At 42.9% G+C, this 24,570-nt stretch overlaps 1 protein-coding gene across 1 annotated transcript in view; it reads right to left on the reverse strand.

The window, feature by feature from the left end:
• The window catches only part of CRHR2 (corticotropin releasing hormone receptor 2), a 103,311-nt gene that overhangs the window by 40,906 nt on the left and 37,835 nt on the right, over nt 1-24,570 (reverse strand). The window contains exons 3-5 of the mRNA XM_074157095.1: nt 23,741-23,826; nt 17,294-17,400; nt 973-1,090 (exon numbers count right to left, since the gene is read on the reverse strand). Coding sequence (XP_074013196.1) covers nt 973-1,090; nt 17,294-17,400; nt 23,741-23,826 — 311 coding nt within the window. The remainder of the gene's footprint in view (nt 1-972; nt 1,091-17,293; nt 17,401-23,740; nt 23,827-24,570) is intronic.

Raw genomic sequence — 24,570 nt, forward strand, 5'->3', positions numbered from 1 at the left:
GAAAAATGTTTTTTCTGTCAGAGTGGATGCATTTAATCCACTCCAAAACCCTCGTATTATTTGGGCTGCTGGGTGACTAAACAGGGGGAACCTTGAACTGGCTCTGACTCTCAATCACCCATCAGAGAGCTGACTTCGATCACTACACCAGCAGAAAATTCTTCCTTGCTTTTTTGTTAGCTAGGTCAGTTTTCCACCAGTTTAGTGAGTTCAGCCTCCAAGGCTTCAGTCCTCTCTGAAGGATCAAGAAAAGGACCAGAGTTAGTGCAAAATAAGCAGCAGGAGTTGGAGTGAAGCATTGGGGTCCCTGAAGGAAGGAGCCATCCCTTTCAGTGACAGGGACTTGCTGCTGGATGCAGCTCATATCACAGAGGCCAGCATGGTGAAGAAGGGATTAGCAGAAAAATGGACTTTTTTTTCCACAAAGACAACAAGAAGCAAAAATGGTACTGTTTCAGGCCCTATTTCTTACTTTCTTGGGAGTCCCACTGGCTCCAGCCAGCAAGGTGCCCACTGTCATCGACGTAGCTGACTCAGAGCCTCAACCGCCAAATCAATTATTTCTGTACTCTGCTGATGGAGATGTTGCCCTCCGGAATGAATGCTTTCCCTACACAACTGCACATCACTGCAAGATGCTCTGACATAAATGCTCAAGAAACACCAAATTTAGTGTCTCTCACAATACTGTGTCTCCCAGCATACAAATGTGGAAAGCATCTACGGTCAATGAAGAACAGAGAGAAGCTTTTGGGTGGGATTTTTACTTTAAACCCCCCCCTTTGATATGAAGTAATGAGGAAATAAATGAAAATTTAGCAAATCAAAGCTCATTTTCTTCATCTTATTGAAATTACATGAAAGTCACTCCGAGCATGTGCATAGGTGCCCTTTGTAATATTCCTAACAAATTCAGCATCGCTGCCTGTCCCCAAACAACACGACACAGACATGCTATCTCCCAGCACTTACTTCATTGCTTTCATGTATGTTGTGATCTATCATTTGAAGCAGAAACCACATCACATTCCTCAGGATGAATGTGGTGATCAAGTTCCAGTGGATAATATTCCGCAGGCATCTGATACTCCTAAACAGGAAAATACATTTTAATCATCATGTATAGTGAATATATACATATAGACTTTAATGACTATATAAAACAAACAAGCTAATTCTGTTCACTTGCAAAATTTCTCATGGTTTAACCCCCTCCACTACCTCAATTACACTATGAAACAGGAGGTTTGTCTGTCCAATGGGTCAGCAATAACAGTCTCTGAGGCTGTCTGTAGCTTATATCTTTACCAGTAAGCATATCTGGGTCTGGCCCAGGGTAAATTGCCCAGCCAGTGCTACAGCCTAAGCCCGGATTCTACAGTGTTGTCACAACACAAATAAATGACATAAATATACAACAGCAACAGGAGGATGCTTCTTTCCCTTGCTATACACCTTTCTTCCAGAAACCACAGCATAACGTTTTGCAAAGCCATGTACAACAATTTGTTTTGATAACATGAGGAGCTCCCTTTGACAAGAATCAATTCAAGCAAATGAAACAGGGTCTACTGGAAAGACTCAAATATTCAAATGGTCATTTCACCCTTGGTTATCATCTTTGCTCCCTTCCACTCCATCCCATTCCATCAGCTCCATTATAATGAGTACTAGAACCGATAAGCCCCTAAACAACCAGGCTGCACTGGTTGGAGTCTGTTGCATCGTTCACAAAAGGAGATTTGGTGACAAATACCCATGCTGGAGTGGCAGTGGAATAGTTTACATTTGGTTAGTCTCTTGAACAGGCTTGATGTGTAAAGTTCTAAGTTTTCAGACCCATTAAGGTAACAGGAGAGCATGGACTGCCTGGTTTTCAGTCCTGGGCTTAGCTGGCTGTACCAAGCTTTCTTAAATGAGGTAGAGCTGCATATTCTCCTTCCCCAGAAAATATTTGTGTCTGGTTTTAGACCTTCCCCATCCCCCATTCAGATGCAATGTAAAATATAAGCCACAATAAGCTGGGACACAGTGCCACAAAACAAAAGAGGGGACACCTTAAATAGTGCTTGCTGCTGAAAATGGCTCCAGGAGGCAGCCAAGGCATGATGCTGAGGCCAGCAACCGAAGTACCACTGAAGCCAGACAGAACGTTACTCGCTGCAGATTCAGTCATCTAAGACAAGATCATTTATCTTCTCATTCTTTGCGAAACAGTAAAGGAAAGCGAGTGCCAAGTTGCAGCTAAACGCAAAACGCTCCAGTTACTAAAATCACTTCCACAGGGGTTCAAACAGCCAGTGCATTTCCCGGGCTCATCGGGTTAGGATTCTGCATTTGCCGTGTCGGTCTCCCTGGTCACCACGTCAGTCTCTCAAATACCATGGGACAAACGCAGAAAGTGGTGTTCTTAAACCCGCCCATCTGTACCTGACTGTAGCTTATCCCAGTGACAGCAAAAAGAGAAGGCACAATCCCGTAACCAACTTTGCTGTTGCCTCAGGTCTTTTGCATGACAAACAAACCAGCGTTTGAAATAACAAACACTATTTCGCTATCATAAAACACTTATTGCACTTTTCCTAGGACTTGATAAATCAGTCTTAGGGCCAGAAGCAATTCTGTTATGTCCCTTGGCCTCACAAATCTCTCAAGGATTTCACGGCAACCCAGCAAAAAACCAAATAGAAGACCTTCCACATATGAGATACTGCAACTTACAGAGAGATGCTCAGAGGCATAACCCTACCAAGTCAATTTTAAAACAACTTCTGAGTTTAACAACTCAGGCTCCAGGTATGAAATTGGTATTTGGTTTTGAAAGCTTCAGTGACTCATGACTGGAGTCAATTTGGAAAACAAACCTCCGGCTCCATTCGCTTTTATTTAGGCTACAAAACCCAAAAGCGTTGCTCTCAGTGTAACCTGTGCCAGCAGGGAACGTGTCAGAGACACGTCTCACTTCGAAAATTTCACTTCTTCACACAAGGCAAAGGTTCAGCTTAGGCTTTCAAAGAAACTAGGCAACCAACACCTACTGGCTTTCACCCTGAACCCCAGGAACCCATCCAGCTCGGGAGAGACTTTGAAATGTGCTATTAAGATCTGTTCTCTGTTTATCATTCCACCCATAAATATCCCGTGGCTGTTGTTCACCTAGATGTTTTATTCACTCCCTTCAGGTTAAGGATTAGCAGATTAAGGAAGGAGTTTGAAATACTGCTTCTAGGGGGAGAGGGAGGCAGGGGACTAGAAACTGAGGAAATTCAGGTCAAACTGTAGAGTTACTGGCATGAAATTAATTGCTTTTGAGAGCTCTAACAACAAAACAGATCTGGCACACTTGCCACCTGAATGTATTTCTTGACAGAGAGAAGATAAACGAGTGGGAAAAAAAATATTCTTGCTGCATGCTTCCATTTAGACGTAGTTTAGCCATCCCATATGCTGGAACATCACTAAATCTGGCTGGAATAAACCTTAATTCCACAAGATTTACAGCAGGACATTGGTCTGGCTGAAGAGGCAAACAGGATCAAAGAAATAGTTGTAGACTGTTTGATTCCTAGAATCATAGAATCATCCAGGTTGGAAGAGACCCTTGGGATCATCAAGTCCAACCATCTACCCTACACTACAAAGTTCTTCCCTATATCATATCCCCCAACACCACATCAAAACATCTCTTAAACACATCCAGGGACGGTGACTCAACCACCTCCCTGGGCAGCCTATTTCAATGCCCGACCACTCTTTCTGTGAAAAATTCTTTCCTAATGTTCAGTCTAAACCTACCCTGCTGGAGCTTGAAGCCATTCCCTCTTGTTCTGTCATTAGTTACCTGTGCGAAGAGACCAGCACCAACCTCTCTACAGTGTCCTTTCACGTAGTTGAAGAGAGTGATGAGGTCTCCCCTCAGCCTCCTCTTCCTCAGACTAAACAGTCCCAGCTCCTTCAAGTTCCTAAATTCAGTTCCTAAAAAGAGATTTTCCCCCAAAGTAGGATCTTAGTCATCAAAATCACATTCTCTTCTGTGGCTTGGAATATAAAGACAACCTCAGCATGTACAGGTTGCATGATCCCTGCCCTCCTTACTACTTCTTGCTCATACTGTTTTGTCTTCTTTGCCCATCTGTCTGCATCCAGCCATTGACTTTTGCTGGGATTGTAAAACGCTTGGGACGGAGGCAGATTTTCAGTGATGTGTGTTCAGGATCCAGAGCAAGAGAGTCTGGTCTGTGTTGGGAACTCCCAGGCTCTTCAGATAATTATGATCAAAACTCTCCTTGTTTTCAAAATGCCACATGTGCTGAGGGAAGATGTGTTCCTGTTATAAAATTAAGGAAAGTATAAATGCGGCCAGCAGCTGGAATTTCCCAGAATGAAGCCTGAAGCCTTGTCAAATGCTGCTTTGGACATGAAACAGGGACAGATGGCTCCCATGTCCCAGTACCTTTAGCAAAAGCCATACTTTGGGTATCAGTAACCTTGTGCCATGGCCTCATTCCCTCTCTGAGACACTGTGTGGCACGGATGGTAAGGAGGTGGTTCCACCTGCTAAAAAGCTTCCTGTGTTTGGGGCTAACAGAGTAATGAAGAGGCTGTGAAGCAGCATTTTGCTTTTCCGGCTGCACTCTCTCCCCAGCCACGTTCCCCACCACATTGCTGCCTTGGCAAAGCAGCACATCAGGAGAGGGGCAGGAGTTGCTTTTGTGATGTCTGGGCCACTGCTCTGCTGGTGTTAATAGCAATTAGGGTTTTAATGGAAACACCAGTATAGTCAGGCTGAGAAACACACAGCCCCAGAGTTTCTCAATGGCTCAGGCAGTGATGTAACCCCAGGCACACAGTAGTTTTAACCTTTTCCCTTTTTTCTGTTTTTTTTTTTTTTTTTTTTTTTTTTTTTTGTTGTTTTTCCCTTTCCTTTTTAGTAAGAGTCCCAACTGGAGACTCAAAGTTTGTTTGTGTTTGTAGAGAGCCCAGAGCACGTGGTTTCTGTTTGTTTCTGTCTCTTAACTACTACTAGCAGAGAAATCACAGTGGCAGTAATGCAATTCGTAGCCAAGGGCAGGAAAAGCTGGAGACACAATTCTGTCAGGATCCTAGCGGGGAAGGAGAAACAACGGGGTTAATACACTGTGTGGAGGCTGCAGGGCACCGAGGTGGAGGACTGCAGCAAAGTCAATTGGTGTCACAAGGGGAAGATCTCTTGCCAGCCACCTGAGAGAGATGCTCTCATTTACAGGCACTGCTGGTGAACATTATTATTGCAATTTAGTATGGGTAAAGCGTCTAGAGGAATACTGACTAAGACGAGGGTCCCCTCATTTCAGGCCCTATTTATATGAGACTGTTCCGCTGAGCTCAGGAGCTTAGCCTATGCATAAAGTTTATCTGTGTAGCCAGAATGGAGTCTGAGGTGGACGGTGAATGAAAGACATGTCCCAAATCGGGCAAGAAAGGCAGTGAGTAACGGGAGACCTGCAGCGCAGTTAATGTTTGGTGAAAGGGCAAAGCTGACCTTGTCATACTCACTCATCTCAAAGCCTGAGGAAGAAACTCATAATACTCACAGGGGTAATTTGTCCTCCACAGCCCTTTTCCTAGCTCTTGGTAGATGGAAGCTAGCTTAAATTTATAGGCCTTAATTTAAATTTAAATACTCCTGTTATTCATGAAAACGACCTGTCCCTTTTTGAAAACTTGTTAAACAGTCATAACAGCCATATGACAATGAGCTCCACAGTTCCTTTCTCCTTGATTAATTATTGCCTTCACTGTGTGTGGGAAAAAGGTAAGCAAGTCTGTGCTCCAGAACAGCACTAACCGCCCTCAAATGCAGCACTGAAAAGGAATTCACATCACATTGTAAATGGCAGGAGGTCGAATTTGAAACATGTAGAGCTGTATTATAAATTGGTGAATTGAGCTTTCCTAGAGTTGCAGTGATTGGCATGAATGCATTCCCTTCCAACTCAGAAGCCAAGAAAGCTGGAATTATTCTTGCCTCAGTAGGGAGATATCAAAATCTGGAGAGTGTGGCAGTGACAACATCAGGGAAATGAGAGCACAAAGAGCACAGCTACCTTCTCGAGAGGGCAAAGAGTCACGGGAGAGAGGGGAGAAATGGGAGATGAGGGGACTGGCTGCTAAACTGCTCCTTCAGATACAGTCACAGCATCACTAGGAAGAAATTGTGAATTCCAGAGGCATTTAAAGTCCCCTACCATAAAACATCAGATGATAGAAGGTTTTGTATTCCTCTTCATGTCGGGTAATATTGTTTATGCCATTTCCGCTTGTTGATGTGGATTGAATGGTGCAAGTGTAGCCCAACTCCCAAGAAGAGCAGCACAAGCCACCACCCCAGAGAGCCTGAAGGCTAGCACAACATAAGAGGCCATGGACTGAGGCTATGGGCTTCCATTAAAGAGCCTTTTCCTGTATTTGCTTCCTGCCCTGATCCTCTTCAGACAAAAAGTGTTGGTCAAGGCCTTGGCTGGACTCTTCTACTAACTCTTCCCTGGTGCATGGTTTCAAGGACGGGAGTGATAAGAAAAGAGGTTGCAGCAGTTCAGTCAGAATAGACTTAAAGATTGAGGCCACAACGTAAAGCCCTAAGAACTTCCATATTCAATCAGAACAATGAGCCACGGAGGCTGTGACTCAGTCCCCAGTGGTGATCAGTAAAAGGCAGTTTGGGAAACAGTACAGGGAACAGGGGGGACAGACTGTTAGTTGTTCCTTGCTCTTACCTCCTTGCTTCTGGCAGTCAGAGGTTTTAAGATACTCCCGATTCAGAGACCACATTTAATCACAATAAATCATCCCATTGGTGGCCCCAGCTCCTCACAGGAGCCACTGAACTCCTTTTGTGGTTTATGTTCACTGAGGTCAGGCCATGGCTAATGCTACTAACATGATGGAATGAAGAGCTCATAAGCTGTTATTCACAGTAAAATATGTTTGTCTGTGTTGGTTCTTCTTCTCTGCTTGCCTTTCCCCTCCCAAGGGCTGCATGAGGAGGCATTTCCTCACAGCTACATTCCTTCCTGTCCTTTGGGAATTGCAGGGAGGAGGGACTGAAAGAGCCTGGAACTGGACAGCAGGAAACTGCTAGTCCCGTTGGGTGCGGGAACAAGCTGGGAGGAGTGGTTGGTAGTATCTCCAACATGTGCTCCTGAAGTAGTACAGTTCATAGAGCAATTTGACTTCTGGCTGCGCCTGACAGCAGATTTTGGTCCTGAAATATCCCCCTGAAATACAGCAAGTGGTATCACAGAATCATAGAATTTTCAAGGTTGGAACGGATCTTTCAGATCACTGAGTCCAACCATCAACCTAACACTGACAAAACCATCCCTAAACCATATTGCTGAGCACCACGTCTACCTGCCCTTTAAATACCTCCAGGGATGACAATTCCACCACTTCCCTGGGCAGCCTGTTCCAGTGCTTGATAACCCTTGTTCCAATGTTGATAATCCAAGTAGTGTCAGACAGGCACATGAAAGCAGGGTAAATTACACTGAGTGAAGGAGTAAGCAGAAGGAAAAGGATTTCCTTGAAAAGGAGAGAAAAAAAGGACTTAATAGTTTCTGACTTAGAGGAAGAAAAGATATTGCCACTGGAAGCATCTTAGTTCTGTAAGTGAAAGGGTTTATTGGATCCTCCTGATTTCCTAAGAACCAGTGCTTTGCCTGCTATTGAGTGATCTCCAGACGACTGCTTCTGATGAGGCAAGAGTTTCCACTGAGGCTCTGCTGTGCAAGAGTCCTGCTGCCGTCTCACTCCTCCTGCCAGTGCGGGCAGGGGTGTCCCCATGTCCCCTGCGGCAGGCAGGATGTTTTGCCAGGAGTCATTGTTCAGAGCACAGCCACTTGTCTCAAGGCTAATGGTGTGAGGCTTTGGACAGAAGAGTGTAGCAAGAGACAGCATATTTTCATGAGAGTCTGAGTTATGAAGTAGAATCATAGAATGGTTAGAGTTGGAAGGGACCTTAAAGATCATCGAGTTCCAACCCCCTGCCATGGGCAGGGACACCTCCACTAGAGCAGGTTGCTCAAAGCCCCATCCAGCCTGGCCTTGAACACTTCCAGGGATGGAGCATCCACAACTTCCTTCTTTGTTCTTAAAACAAGTACCTTGTTTTATATTTACAGGCATTTGGGGATAATGGTACAGGAAAAGGTGTGTGTTCCAGTGAGTCGAGAGTCCCAGAGCATGTCTCTGGCTGTGCTGGCAGGAACCAGATGAGATGATCTGGGAGCACACACCTCCCACTCACTGCACACGCACAGAGCCCCATAAAAGCATTAGCTTCAGCTCTGCAGCGGGGTTAGACACAAAGAAGCAATTAAGGTGAAAGCAAACATACTTCCCTTTGGCCTTCCTAATTAGTAAATCAAAAGGCAGGTGTACGGTGGGAAATTACACATAATGACCTCTTTATTTGCTTTGAGAACAGACCACTGTTTCAAGCCCAAATGTCATTCCCTGGCTCGGTATCACACCACCAGCATCCCGAACCGCTTGGTGTGCGGGATGTCATAACCGGGCTTCAACGCTAGGAACAAGAACAACAGATGAAAAAAAAAAGCAAAATTCTCCAGCAGTTGATTGCAGCCTGTGTCAGAAGTGGGCAGAATGAGTTTCTGATTATTGGTAGAGAAAGTACATCCTGCTAATTATTTCTGCCAAATGACCTTAATCGTATGGTTGGATATAGAAAGCAGAGAATTAGAAAATCCATTCTTTTGACTTGGGAAATGCTGAGATCTGAAAAGGTAGAAAATCTGATCAACTCTCTCTGTACAGGTGGCCTCACTGATTCAGAAATGCGGATCTATAAAAGGATTTCTAAAATAGCACTGGTAAAACTCAAAGTAGCCTTTTTGTTGATTCTTTTTTTTTTTTTTTCCTCACTCTATTCATACAGTGGTATTTTTCCTCTGGGATGTGCGCAGCTACTCTTTTCTGATTCAAAGCATAACACAAACAATTAACATTAACAATCATAATAATGTGCCAGCGTGGTCGAAAGCTAGCAGAATTAGTTGAATCATCTGCATGGAAATAATTGCAAATGATAACTTTATTAAAGAAGCCTGGAAACCTTCTATTAATTCATGTAGTATTCCATTAATAATGATGTTCAATTAAGACAGCTGTATCAAAGTCTGTCTGAAACCAGTTGGCAGGAGAAATCTGAGAGCACTTTGCTGGCGCCTCTCCCTTTCCATGACTGTTGAACAAGCAGGAAGGAGAATCAGGGACAACACTTAAAAAGTATTTTTCCCCTTTAGTCTTTTCTACGGCAGGCAAATCTCATGGACAAGCCATAAATGGCATGGAGCGGGAAGAATACCTAACAGCAAGCTATTTCCCAGGCTCTGGGTCTGTCATGGCCTAGTTGCTCTCATCCACATGGAGGCCTCCCCTGAGGTCCTCATGGTTTCCCCTGCACGCTCATGTTCAATCACTGAGTATATTCTGGTACTAACGCTTACAGATGGGAAAAGCAGCTGGGGAGGTTGGCAGAGAAAACGAGCTTCTTGGTGGCAGTTGCCTGGAGGAATATAAATAATCCCACAGGAAATTCAAGGGTCGGTTGCAAGGGAAGAGTGAAAGTCTGGAAGAAAATAACAGCTTTATTACGAGGACAGGGGTGAAATGCTCAGGTGAAGAGGAGAAGCAGCAGCTTCCTTTAGTGTTTAGGATGTGCATAGACCCTAAAAATAAACCCATTGTGGAACCATCTGTGCTACACTCAGCCTGTTCCAAAGCTTCTTTCTCCTGCTTTGAAGCCAATTTTTAATCACAGGACAAGGGGCATCTTGCCTGCTTTAGACACAAAGGCTTAAAGCACTGATGCTCCCAGGGTTGGAAGGATGCAGCCAACGCAACACAGAACAGGATCAGTGGTAGGACAGCCCCAGGGCAGGACCAGACTGTTCACTGTCAGCGTTTGTGCCCAGGACTGTCTGGCTGCGTAGCACGGTGACCAAGGGTCAAAAACAGCCTTCTGCAAACTCCCTATGAACACGCTGACAATGAAGAGTATGGATAACTACAGGACACTACATCAGCCTGTGCTTTGTCCCCGGTCAGTGCACAAAGAGAAATGCTGCCCCTGAGAACTAGGTGGTTAAATATGGGCTCATTGAAACCCAGCCACTGGATACTCCAGTCTAAGAATATGTCTCCAATCTTGGCTCTGCAATCAGCTCTTCCAGTGGGGAAAACTCCTCTTATTTTCACAGGAATGACACTGTCAGATACAGATGACTTCATTTAGCACAGCATGCGCTTGCGGTTTAGCTGCTTGAAAAAAAGGTTTAGGAATCTGCTCTAATTTGCTTTGCTAAATGCAAGTCAGATGTCAGTCATTTTTGAATCAAACAGGAAACGGGGCTGTAAAGTATCTTTTTAGCAAAAGCTACCTTGCAACTTGAGTTTTAGTACCCATAACAAACCAGCTTTAGAGTAGCAGGGGCACAGTACGTGGCTACAGCCCTCTGGGGTTTATCTAAGCCATTGCCCTGTTGACACAGGTTGTATTCATCAGTTCGGGCTGTGGAAGGGTGAATGTTTTCTGTGAAGAGTGACCATTGCAGCCAGATTGCACAAATTAGAGTGAAGACTTCAGAAGACAGACACCGGGAGCTGATAGTGGATCATCTGGTTTACAGCTACTGTTTGGGAAATGTAAGAGCACACAGCATGTCCTCATTCATAATCCCCTTGTGGGATTATGCACAAAAAAAAAAAAAATCTGAAAGAAAATTAATTTAAATGACCAGCTAGGGAATTCAGGGGTTATGGTTGGGGTTTTTTTGCTTTTAATACAATTACACAATTAGCAATGTTTATTATATCATCTGCCTTCGCAGATACTGTGTGGATAAACCAAGTAGGAAAGTCTGAGACACCGACTGCTATTCACACTCTCCTTAGCCTTATTTCCACCAAAACATGGTGTGAAATATTTCATTATTTTTGCGTATTTGGCCAGGAATTCAGGAAAGACCATATAAGATCATTCATAGCCTGCTCCTTCCAAATACTCATTCCTGTACTTGGTCTAAATTTGTTAGTCTCATGGTGCTCACTGCACACATGGAAATGCTTCTGGTGGTTCAACCTGGGCACCTCACCCTGGAAGCTGCTGTTTCCATCACTCACAGAGAACAGTCCCCATGCCAGCAGGACTCTGCCCGTGCCACTTAGGGGAGACCCAAATGAGGGATTTTCCACCTCTCTCGTGTTTTACCTGACAGAGCAACGTGAAGCAGCAGTATTCACCTTTTAGATTAGCCAGAAGAGAAGGTGACTGAATGCTGAACAACTACAGTGGAGTTAGTGAGGGATGTAGATGTGCAATTCCTTGGATGAAAACTGAAATCAAACCATTTACCACTTGAACACCTGCAGGTGCATTTGTAGTCAGAAACTAAACATCTGGGCTTGAATACATCTTCTCCGATTCTCCTTCCCAAAGATGACTCAGGGCGTTTTCTTTTTTTGAAGTAAATTGCACTCCTGAGCATGATTCATATCTAAACTGTAAAGACCAAACTTTACTTTCTTCCTTCACCTGAAACCTTGAAAAATTTGTTAGGCTTGCTCCACTGTTCCCAAAACCATTCCATCATCATCAAAAGGTCTGAGACCTGAGCACAGACAAGTTTTAGCCAGTCAGTCAACATAGATCTAACCTTGCACAGAGCAGTTCTTTACCAGAATTGAAACAAGTTAGTGTCCATCTCCAAAAACACTGCCTCACGGCTAAAATCTTGGCAATGGCAGAAATATACCACTAGGAACATATTTCAAGCACAGGATAGGAAGTGGCCTCCTCATCCTCCAGACCCCAGGTCAACAAAGTCATTGAGGAAAAGTCCTTCATAAATTCCTGAAACTCTAGTTTAACTCCAAGTTAAATTTTTTCTCCATTACATTACTCCTGGAGCCCTCTGCTCTGTGAGATGGAAATCATCCTCTAATATCCACTCACAAGTCCCTATACCCATTTCTTCTTGCACTGACATTGTCCTTGACTGTAAGTAGCTCTTCAATTTCTGATGTTTACCCAACAGTGATGTATTTATAGGCAGCAATAATAGTCCTTGCCAGCCTTCACATTTCTAGGCTACAATACCAGCATTTCAGATGCAGCTTATGAAACCTTCCACATTTTAAGACTATAGCTCTCTGGGCACACTTTTAATTACTGGTATTATTCCAGCACTTCAGGAGGGCTTTGTTCTCCTCTGTGTTTTTTGCTCTAGGTAGGCTCCATACAAAGAGTCTAAAGAACAAGTCATACAGATAAGAGACAAGAGGGGGTGGGTAAAGGCAGTGGGAAGCAAAGACATTGGCCTAAGGTTAATCAATAGGAAACGTGTTTCTGTCCTTCATCTCAGTTCATGAGATGAGACACTTCAAATGACTCACTGTAGGAGAAGACCAGGTTCGAGACCATCTAAGGAACCTGAAGGTGCACAAGTCCATGGGACTTGATGAGATGCATCTGTGGGTGCTGAAAGAACCGGCAGATGAAGGTGCTAAGCCACTATCCATCATATTCAAGAAGTTGTGGCATTCCAGTGAAGTCCCCATTGACTGGAAAAGGGGAAACATAGTGCCCATATTTAAAAAGGGAAGAGAGGAAGACTCAGGGAACTACAGGCCAGTCAGTCTCACCTCTGTGCCCAGCAAGATCATGGACAGATCCTCCTGAAAACTACGCTAAGGCATATGGAAAGTAAGAAGGTGATTAGTGACAGCCAACACGAGGGACGTTGTGGATGCCTCATCCCTGCAAATGTTCAAGTCCAGGTTGGATGGGGCTTTGAGCAACCTGGTCTAGCAGGAGGTGTCCCTGCCCATGGCAGGTGGGGCTGGAATGAGATTATCTTTAATGTCCCTTTCAACTCTAACCATTCTATATTTCTATGATTCTATGACTTTTAAGTGCAAACTGGTATTAATTGTGGAGATCGCCTATCCACTTGATATATCCTCAGCATCTAGGCTCTGACAGATGTCAGATCTCATTGCTCTATGAGACCTGCTCTATTATATGGATGGTCTACATTTCTTCTGACAGGGTTCTACAAATCATTTAATCAAACTTTTCCATTCTTACAGGGACTGCAGGAGTAGTCTCACCAACCGCATACCAGACTGAAGATCAAGAGGAGTTTCAAAGGAGCTTGGAACAAGGGAGATAAAGGAACTCAGATCTTCCTCCCCTAAACCTTGGGAAGTGGTCCGGGGGGGGAAATTTAAAAAAAAAAAAAAAGGCAACTATGTTATTTCAAGAAAATATGTTTCAGTCTTTTGGGAGAAAAAAATATATGTGAGATTTAGGAAACGTGCCTGTAATCATGAGAAAGGAAGGGGACACTGCCTCAGGCCTATAAGAAAAATAAATCCAATGTTTTAGAGGGGAAATAGAAAGAGGTAAATTTAGCAGCATCAGGAAAGCAAAGTCTCTCTCAAATCCTCAATTTGCATTTGTTACCACCATACTAGTGACAAAAGATGTTATACCAATGTTTGTGGGTTTTTTTAGAGCTGCCTTTATCCAGCAACCTGTGCAAAAGGACATGGCATTTTTAATCTTCAGTCTGTCTTCCTTTCAGTACTGTCCTTCTTTATTGGATTCATAACTCAGCAGGGACTTAAGACATTTCCCAGGACAAATACCTGTCTTCCCGTACTACTTCTTCGGTCACTACTGCACAAATAAAACATTTTCTGTTTGAATCCAGCCAGGTCACTGCTGGCCACTGCCAGGAGACCTCAGGGGCTGGTATAACAGCACACTAACAAGGAAAAAGCCAGGAGAAAGGAATCTGGGTTTCTCCATTATCTGCGACAGTAAAGGAAAAATATGATTCAAAAAACCAAAGTGTTCTAAACCTTTTTTTTTTTTTTTTTTCCTCCCCAGCTTGATTGGTACTACTGATAGCAGGACTCCTCCTATAGAAAATTTCTGCTTTACTATTGTGAGAATGTGATTATGTGGGATGATGAGAGCTGTGTCAGCAGGAACTGCCTGCGGGCACCTGAGGGATGGATCAAACCTTTACTATTAATGAGAACACACAGACAATGAGATTCACAGCAGTGCAGATACATTTAACAATGCCCTGTGAAGTGCCCTGAGCAAATCTCTCCAGATCCTGCGTTGGAGATCAATTCAGCTCTACAGCACGTTTGCTTTATGCATAAATTCCTCATTTTTCCTTCTCAGCATACTTCTTGTTTCTGTGCCTGTTTTGCTTTGCACTGTAAAGACAGCATGGCTCTCACACTTTTAAGACCACCTACATTTAGACCTTGAGAATCAGCCTTGACTTGGATCTGTAGGAGCTATCTCCATGACTCATTGCCATTCAGTCAGCACACCAACAAAAATCAAGTCCAATAAAAAGTAAAGTTGGGCTTCATTTTTTATTATTTAGATGCTAAATGCAATGTTTACTGGCTTATTTTTCATTGCACAGCCAAGAAAATAGGACTGATTCATATGAGACAGAACTGGAGAAAACAAGGCTGGAATAGGTCTTTGCATTAAAAGGAGATCCTGGATGAGTCCTCCCTTCTCAGTTGTGTTGGGGTGTCCCTGCAACATAAACGGAGATGGCAGATGCTTTCATTACTTGCTGCTACATCTGAGCTTTCTGACCCTCAAAATATCCTTTGGTGTATGGTTCCTTAGCGTTTAGGACAGTTGAACATTTTTACTGGGGTGGAGAGTGGGTTGTGAATGGAGGACAGAGAGTTGCATAAGGAACCGAGGAAGACAGGGAATGGGGACAAGATCACATAGGATACACTTGGAAGAACAGGGACTAGATCCAGTTCTTTCCCCTTAGCACTTCAGCACAACTGAGGACTAAGCTTCCCATCAATGCAGCATCTACCTGGCCCGGGGCAGCAAGAGTAATTGTCAGACTCATCTCCAAAAGCAGAATGCCCACCTCAGTAGCTGCTCACCAAAGCAATACTCTTTTCCATGCCTAAGGGATATTTAACCTGCTTTTAAAACCTCCAGCATGAGAGATCCCATAGCCTTCCTAGCAGTTATGTTCCAATACTGCAGGTGTGCTCCAGTCTCTTCCTTCAGACAGGACTGCCTTTGGGACTCCATGGGCACCGACAAAGCAAAGGAAAAATCAACCAGGTGGTGGGAGAGAGGCGTAAAAATACACAGCATTGTAGAACTTGAGCGTTCCCAGAGGTGTCCGCTATCTTCACCCTCAGCAGGCACTCGTGGAGTGAGGTAGATGGGAGGAATGGGGCAGGAATAAGAAATTGATAGATTTCTGCTTCTGGCCAAGATGTGGGACTATCAAACCAATCCTTCAGGGTCTTCTATTGTTTCTTTACCCAGGAATTATCTAAATTTTCCCATTTCACGCAATTAGTAGATTCCTTCTTCCATCCAAACTAAAACAGAAAAAAAGCCCCAAATAATAGGACTGAATTATCAAAACTGATGTGCTCTTGGGACACTTTGAAGAGATAAGTGTGACGAAGAGGTGCATGATCTAGAATTTGTGTAGGGGAAATCCGTAATGCAACATGAATCTAGACTGCCTTCACTGGAGCATCTTTAGAACTTTTGAAAACAGCGAGACACTGAGGTAACGCTGGCTGGACACTAGATTTTTTTTTTTTTGCATGATACAGTGGGAATTTGAAGAGACGGACCATCTAAATTCACAGCATGTACAGGGAAATACTGAACTGCTGCAGTCCTTTTTAATGCTGAAGCCGATTGCAAAATTTAAATCTTAAAGTTTAAATACCAGAAGAACAATTTAAAAGCTAGAACAGCTAGATGGCTTCTGTGTTAGAAGCTGGATATATTTATATCCTATTATCGAATTGTTTTTGCGTTATTTACTCAAGCACTTATAAAAGATTCAGCATCGAAGCAGGGAATATAGTTATAATGAGTAATTCGCATTCTTTATTGAGTGTAAATTAATTCAGGTCTCCAAGCACTATGGGAATTAGCATTATGGGCAAAGTAAAAAGGTTAAAATGGAAGTTTAAACTGATGCATCATAGATGTTTTAAGCTTTTTTTTTTTTTTTTTTTTTTTTACCAGTAGCATAGATTATTCTGTTTATAGATGCTGGGGTGAAAGAAGATTCCTGTTGTTAAGAAGAAAGACCCTTTTGTTAGGAATGCTCAAGAGGAAGACTTAGCATAAGACTTCATAGGGATGCTCCACTCTAGGAAAGCAGTAATTCTTTCACTTAGGTCACTCTCAATCATCATGTTGTAATCCTGGGGGGTGGTGTTCCTCCACCTGTTTCTCTTGTGCTACTAATATATTTTTCTCAAGGATTATCATTGCTTAGCACATAGTGCAGTTGGTTCTATGTTCAGGTTGAACGTTTCTAGACAAGACAGCACAAATAGTACGGAAATACCAGTCAAATAATTAAAAAAAATAATACAGAAATACCCTACCAGGCCAATCCTATTAAAATACATTCCTGTGACTCAGGCTGTTTACATACAATACAGTGATGACTGATGCACATCTACCTGCTGCTTTCCACCAAGTTTCCCTCTCTCCTGCCCTTCCTCTTCTCTCTGTAGCCCTAACTCTTCTTCACAGACTTTCTTTCACTGAGATATCCATTTGACCTGACAAACTCCCTTCTGTAGCACTGAACCAGGGAAGGGAAGTGCTTCTATGAAGTTTCATTGATTTGCATTCATCATTTCATGAGCACTGCTGGGGAAAAAGCTCCTCTGAAGATGTTTCTCTTGTTATTTAAGAAAACTTCTGTTCTTTAATGCAAGAAAAATTGAAATTAGCCCAAAGCAAAATGCAAAGATTTCATTCTATTTCCTTTGGTCTAGATCTGGGCATTATTTGTCAGGGAATGCAAAATACCTTTTGCTATCATGCACCGCCTTAGAAAAAAGAAAACTTGCCCCCAAAACTTGCAACTCGACACTCAAATCCCAGCTTCCCTTAATGAAGCACTCTGCGCTCACTGAATTTTTTGCTGCATCAATAAATCATGTACAGTTCTCTTCCTGAATACAAATAGGCTTTAGGTCCTACACACAGAAGCCACCATCACAGCTCACCCAATGCATCAGTCAGTAAAACCATGTACATGCTTGGGAGCGTAAAAGCCATGACCATTTTCCAAGACCATACACGACCTGGACAGTGTTATTAGAGGGCTTGAGTAACCCGGTAAGTGTCACACACCCAACCAAGTTAGAAGCATGCAAACAGATTACTCACCTCAAGCACAAGAAAAGCATAAAGGCAACTATAAGGGCCCCTACTGATATACAGTGCCCCAGGTAGTTTATGATGAGAGCAATCTTGTAATGGAGCGCATACTTCCTCTGGAGGTAAAGAGATAACATGATTAAATCAGCATGACTCTCTAAGCACTGACGTTAAGGAACAGTTAATCAGTTTAGGAAACAGTAATTACTTTTCTCTACTTTAAAATGATATAATAGCCCCAGGGCTGATGCCTATGTATAAGCCAAACATGCTGCCCAGGCACAGAAGTACAGGCTTGGTTTCATTTCAGTTTGGGATTTGTCCACACTTTCTTACAAATCTCAGCCAAAAAAGTTATTTTTTCCCCCTTTTTTTCTTCAATTTCCTTAGGATTTCTTATTTTCAATATTACACTATTTAAAACTTTGTCATTGTAGGGTGACAAAGCTACCAAAAACACACCTTCTCACAGATACATATATATATAACAGAAGTTATAAAATATTTTTTTTTTTAGGAAACTGAATGGTCTTAATGAGCCAGGTTACGCTACTTTCCCACTCAAATGGTTTGGTTTTCATGCAAAAATGAATCAGCCGTCAGTAAGAATAAATAATAAGCCCTTTCCATACAGGCAGATTTTTCTCTGAGGTGCATTCCTTGCAAGCTACGATCCTTATCTTTCAAATTGAGGGCAGACCCAAAGCAGACTGAAAGAGCTGGAATCTGGTGGTGTCCCTTCAGTTTATAGAGAGCCTAACGAACCAGAGATCCTGTTGTTTTTAGGAGTGACCCAAGTATGTAGTGAAACTTTATGTAGTAGTGTCTGCCTATTTCCTAGGATGCTGGGGAGATTATTGGTAGGTTCTTGATCCTGTAAAAAAAAAAAAATTAAGTACCAAAGTGTTCCCACCTAAAACAGTGAATTTATTGATGTGACCAAAATTTGACCTTGAAGTAACTGGAACATTCTTTATTGGTGTGGGGCTGCTGGCTTCAGAGAAAAGAGAAGCATCTCCTTTCTTTGCCTGATGGATAGGAAGAAGTAGAAAAACACTATTCAGAGAAATACTGAAGCTGGTTTAAAATTGACAGAGGCTTGCTACTTAAAGTATAAATCCTTCTGAAAAAAATATTTATTTATTAGTTTTGGCACTTGTTTCTTTTCAGCTTAAGCAGATCTTTCCCCACTTTGGGACTTGTCCTCCTTCAGAAGAATGAGACCTTTGAAAACTAACCACCCAAATTTCCTCCCTTGTGATAAAAATATAAAAGTAGAATCCTACAAATGGCATCAGGTTTCTAATTTTGGTTGAACTTCCTTTGTTTCATTTTTTTTTTTCTAACAATTTCCCTTAACATTTTATTCCAGTCAAAGGAATTTGTCAGTGAATGAATGTTTGGATGAAACTACAACCAGCAGCTGTAGTTAATCTGTTGCATTGTTCTGTGAAGATAGCATCTTCCAGCACTTTGCCAGTGAGTGAGCAAGTGCTCTTGGAATCATTTTTTGTGATGAAACCTGCCTATATCTTCAGCACATGGAGTAATGTGCTGTTTCTGAACAGAACTCAACCATCTAAGGTATTTATAAGTCTACTATATAATCTCCTAAAATAAACTTCCCCATACACAGGCCTGTTTTCTGAATAGCCTTGAGAAGAAAAAAAAAAAACACACCCAAACCTACAAAATATGAATTTCACACTGAGTTTTATTTATCCTTAAGTCACAGGGACACCTGAAGGGGAAGAAAACACACTTGACCTGATGCGCCTACCTGAAATGCAAAGTTGTAGTGTTCAGCTAGTGCCCTGGCGAACTGCCTTGCTTATTTGCTTTCTTGTTTAATTCACAGAATCATAGAATATCTCAAGTTGGAAGGGACCCATAAGGATCATTGAGTCCAACACCCTGCGTCTCACAGGACTACCTAAAACTAAACCATATGACTAAGAGCGTTGTCCAGAATTGCTTGTGTAGTGCTACAAATCTTCTGGAAGATGACCGAGGCCAAGGATCTTGCTCTTTGAATCTGACCCCTTCAGCTCCCTCCTTTGGCTCCTAACCACTGTCTCAACTTCACTCAAGTTTTAAGAAGGTATGGTTCAAAACATGAGAATATTAATTGAGAAAAAAATATAATTAAGCTCCTCTTTGATGCACTGATGCTGATGGAAAAACAGGCATGACTTATTTTTTTCTGCTGCTGACAGTAATAAGGTTTCCCGAAGGCAAGTTCAGGTATCATAGAAACAAGAACTGCCTCGGTGCCTATGAAAAAATAAGCTGACAGGGTGGCAAGATCACTTTCCACCAGCCTACATGCAATCCACATCTCTGGTAGAATTGGAGACAACACCTTCAGGGCTGAAAAATGTGTGCCCAGAATCAGCCATGTGTTGGCCAAAGCTCAGTTCATGTGAAATACTTGCCTAAGTCTTTTCTGTCTCACCCTCTTGAAGACTGATACATTTAAAATCATAATAACCTTTTACTATTACTCAATATTCTTCTGCTTCCAGGAAGATATTTCACTTCATTAAAATGCAGATTTAAATCTTATTCAGGGTTAGGAGGAGGGTTGTTACATTAGAAAGGAGATAGAAAAGGAGATGGTCTGGATGCTCTGTTAGCCTTGCTCTCAGGACCACAGCAGGTCACATCACTGGAGTCCTCTTCCATGTCATACCTTGTACATGACAACCAAGTCACATCAGCCAGTGCAATTATCTTCCAGACAGCTTCTACCAGGAAAACTGAGGAAGCCCAGCATTATGTCTTTACTGGCACCAGCTCTGCAAATCTAAGGCACACTGGGCTCCCTGCAGCCAGATTTCAGGCTGATGATGGAGTCATTCTGTCTAGAGGACTTTCTCCTTTGTTTTAGCTAGAACGTGACTGCTAACCTGTCCAAACCAAATCGGCTAATGATTTGAACTAATAAACACCTACTGACAGCACTCTTAGCTCTCCAGATGACAAGGATCTTTCTCCCTCTAACAGAACTCCCTGACAGGTCCTGACAGTGTTTACAGAACATGTCTTCCTGCAAGGCTCTGCGCTCCATTCCCAGTTCAGCCACTTTAGATTTCTTCCTGTTGCCAGGATGATCTCATCACCAGTTAAAGACACCATGTCTCCTCTCCAAAGACTTTCAGAAGCAACCGGGAAGTATCTTTGTCATCCAAGATGCCTCTGAGTTCACTGCTTTCCTGTTCTGAGCCAGCTGGAAGCTGGGTGGCTGTGGCTACTGTGACTGTGCTCCTAAGCAGGATTCATTAAGTTAAGCCCAGCGTGATGCTAACTCAGCTGCACAGCTTGACGCCACCTCAAAACACCGTCAGAACCAAATTCATATCCAGTTGCCATAGGCCACAGAGTCAAGACCAAAGTTCCTAATTTACAGCTCTTTTTGGAGGCTTAGATCTACTTTTTGCTTCCTGAGACTCTCATTTGTCCTCCAACAAGAGTACAGATTTGTGCCAGGTGCAGCAAAGGTCCCTTTAACCCAGGAGCTTGTAGGGCGAGTAGAAGCTTTCCATTTGTCACACAACAAATAGCCAGTTGGACCAAAAATGATTTCTGTACTCAATTCCTGTGCCTGGAGAAGGAGCTAACTGAATGTTCAGAGGCTGGGATTCAGTCTGACATTAGGACACCTACGTTTGGGTGTCTACCCAACCTCTGAACCAAGATCTGAAGCAAGGGCTATGAACCTCCAGAAACTCTGGGCTTCCTTGTTGGTCCTGGTGACAGACCTCCATCTGCTGCTGCTGCTGGACACGGGTATTTTGGAAGGCCTGTGTCACACCTGCCAGGTGCATGGAGTATCACTGGGGCATTTTAAACTACACCATGTAACTACACATAGGCAACTAAATCCCAGCCAAAGCAGGAATCTAGAAGCAAAGCAGTCCCAGAGCACACTTTGATCAGCTACTGCCACAGGTCTTGACCACAGGTAAAGCAATGATGTATTAATGTAATCCAGTGAATGTGTGTCACAGGCGCTTATGCCCTCTAAGACTGACACACAGCTGGAAAAGCCTGAAATTTCTCTTGCTACACAACCAACACTCTGTCACAAAGCATGTAGGAGTGGACATGGGGTTGATCTTGAGAAGTCCTGCTCCTGTCCCATGTATCAATCACTGCATTTGAAGTCAAACCATGTAATTCTTTAGCCCTCTGGCTGTGAGTGGCCGAGCTTGAAAGCAGCATTATTTTCTATATTAAAAATAAACATGAAACACCTCCTGGCTGATGCTTAGCATCTGCTAGGATCAGTCCATAAATAACAGTAGACTCACGTGTGCTTGCATCTCACCTTTAATCAAAAAGGAGGATTATGGAAATCTGTGGGGATTTTTATTTTTTTTTGAGATCACAAAGCAACCCAAGTATTCATCTGTAACACTGAGCATTATGTAGAGATTTCAAAAATATTCACAAATATTAATATTTGCAAAGCTTGCAGCAAAATCTTTAAAGATCTAATAAATGAGTTTTTAAGCTTTTGCAAACAAGGGTGGGGGAACATCTGCACTTTCATCTGTTTAAGGAACACGCTATTTAAGACGTTTTAAGCTATCACCATAGCTGCAAAGTTTTTAAAAGCAAAAAACAGAGTAAAGGAAATAATCCTGTCCTCCAGTCACAACACTTTTCCAGCCTCTTCAAATAAAACTCCTCTCTATTTGCTTGTGCAGAGATGGCAACTGTTCAAGTCATGCAGACAAACGCATAAAGAGTGTCATCAAAACACAGCAGCATTTTCCTGAGCTGGTACAGCAGACTGCTCCTGTCAGCTCAGGTTTCCCGTACCAGCTAAACCACATCAAAGACTTTTGAGTATTCGCCCAGCTCTGTTCCCCGTTCTCTAAATCGGCACTGGCTGCTGCACTCCCCGCCTTGCTCATTTTTAAGAGGAAGATTTCATAGAAGACCAAATCCATTTCAGGCAGAGATGGTCTGCTACCATGGTCTGCTGTCCCCATCAACCCCAGCCAAGCTCTCGCTCCCCTTCCCTGTGCTGGCCCCAGCACTCCTGCAACAATGCAATAAGACGGTTTAGGGAATTGATTAATCCAAAAAATGACCCAGCAAAAAGTTAGTTTTTCATTTTAAGTGGGCAAGAAACGTAACAAGGGGCTGCACTGGGGTGGCCCCAATTTAGGTCGGCTTAAATTGCCATGGTAGCTTCTTCTCTACTATGCTAGACCACCTTCAACATGTACCAGTCCTTCTGGGTGCCAGTTGTGTTCTGATACATTTTTTTCTTGCTTTCTAGAAGCCTCCAGCAAATGGAGGTGGTGGTGGTGGGGTGGACTACCACTAAATTACCTACCCAGTGAGTAGGAGCTGGCACTCCTCAGCAGCTGCTGTGTAGTTATCTGTTTTCTGATTCACTTGTCAAAGCCCACATTCAGCAACAACATGGATCTCACAGGATGGATGCTGGGCCACAGCCAAAGCACATCATGACTGTTTTGGGTACAGCACCAGACCAGATAGTTCCCGAGTACTAAATCCGGACTAGCTCTGCAAGCAGCCCTCAGCCGGCGAGACCTTGTCTTCCTCCTCTCTGTTCCCAGCTGGCATGGCACAAGTCCAATGACAGAACGAGTGGAATGAACCCCAAAACATAAAGAGGCCTGAGCTTCTGGGCTTTACCCTGGTTCTTAGAGGGGAAAGTCACCCCTGGCAGAGAGAAAGCACAAAGCCTGTGTGTGCTTACCACAGCACTTAAAACAGGAGGAAGAGAAAGAGAACATGGCATGAAAGGCTTGGAGGTTTAAGCTGTCTGAGGATGAATGTCTATGACACCTCCCAGAAAAGCTGAGACATTTGACAAGAAAAGGACTTTGCATAATTTCTTGCAGCCTTTCTGAAGGAGCTTAACCCTATATGCTAACTTTATTCTGTAAACTCCTATATAATGCAAGACTGGCTCGATTTAAAGACAGCTGGGACCCAAGTCTGTTTTTTATGTATTTTTCTGTTGCTGCCCCTTTATATATTTGCTGAAGGAAAACTGGCATTCAGATTTGGAAAGGCCAGTTGTTGATGAGACCTCAGAACTGATAGGTACAGGGTGGAATCAGCTGGTGAAAGCTTAATTTTCAGTGCCAAAGAAGCTTTTGGTCTTATTGTTATTACTACTAACATTTACTGTAGCAGCTGTATGCTCTGAACAAAGCTAGGAAGGATCTGCATAAACATACATCATCAGGGACAGCGTGTAATAAAGCATCCTTTTTTAAAAAACATGTGAGTAGGGGATATGGAGAGAGGATAACTGATTTGCCTGAATTCACAGGGAGGATTTGTTGCAGAGACAGAAATGGAACCTGTCTCAGAAGTCCCAAATCAGTATGTTAACCTTAATCTTAGCTTTGCCTTCACATATGCCGAGAACTGTCATTGAGAAGAATGAAGGAAAAAAATACAGACCTTGTCATCCAGGATAGGCTCGCACTGAGAGTAGTTTATCTTGGAAGCCCATGTCCCATTGCCCAGGCATTCTCTGTAGGCATTTCCTGGTATGGACCAAAATAAAAGAGAGATGAACACTCTTGCTGGACTTGAAACAACCTAGCAATTTCACAGATTTCAGAAAAGGTTAACAGAACAGATCATTCACAAGGCAAATCAACTTATCCCACCTCTGTGAGGACTAGAACAGCCTGTTGAGGAGAGAATAAGAGAAATAAAGGACAAACACATCTAGAGATCACAAGTATTTAAAGATAATTATTGATAATGTTTTCTTACAGCATATGGGTTCAGAAGACAGCAAAGGTATGAGAAAAATGTTGCAAGAGAAACCTTAATATTAGTATAGTCTTTTAAAAAGCAGTTAAATAACGTATTTAAAAATGGGCAGAAAGGTTTAGGTCTTTAGTGCTCCATCTGGGAGAATGGTATATATATGGGAAACTTATTGCTCCCATTTATCCCACTGTAAACTAGAAGAAACATTCCTGGAGATACTGATTCTCTAGAGTCTTCCTATGCAACAACATCGCTGGTAAAACTTCTACAAATAACCTGAAGAAGGAGGAAGATGATAACCACATCTCCCAAGCCTGGGGCAGGCGGGCTGGGGAGGCCACACAAGAATGTCTCTGACCAGATTTCAGAAATGCCTACACCTGGGTTGGGCTGTGTTCACCAATCCTCTGTGAAAAAGAAACCACTTTTGATGTTTTTCCAAGGTGCCAGTTCTGCCAGAATGTAAGTGAAAATTGTGAATTACTTCACTGAAGCAGAGAGATTTCCTG

The sequence above is a fragment of the Numenius arquata genome, chromosome 12 (genome assembly GCF_964106895.1).
Source record: "Numenius arquata chromosome 12, bNumArq3.hap1.1, whole genome shotgun sequence".
NCBI lineage: Eukaryota > Metazoa > Chordata > Aves > Charadriiformes > Scolopacidae > Numenius > Numenius arquata.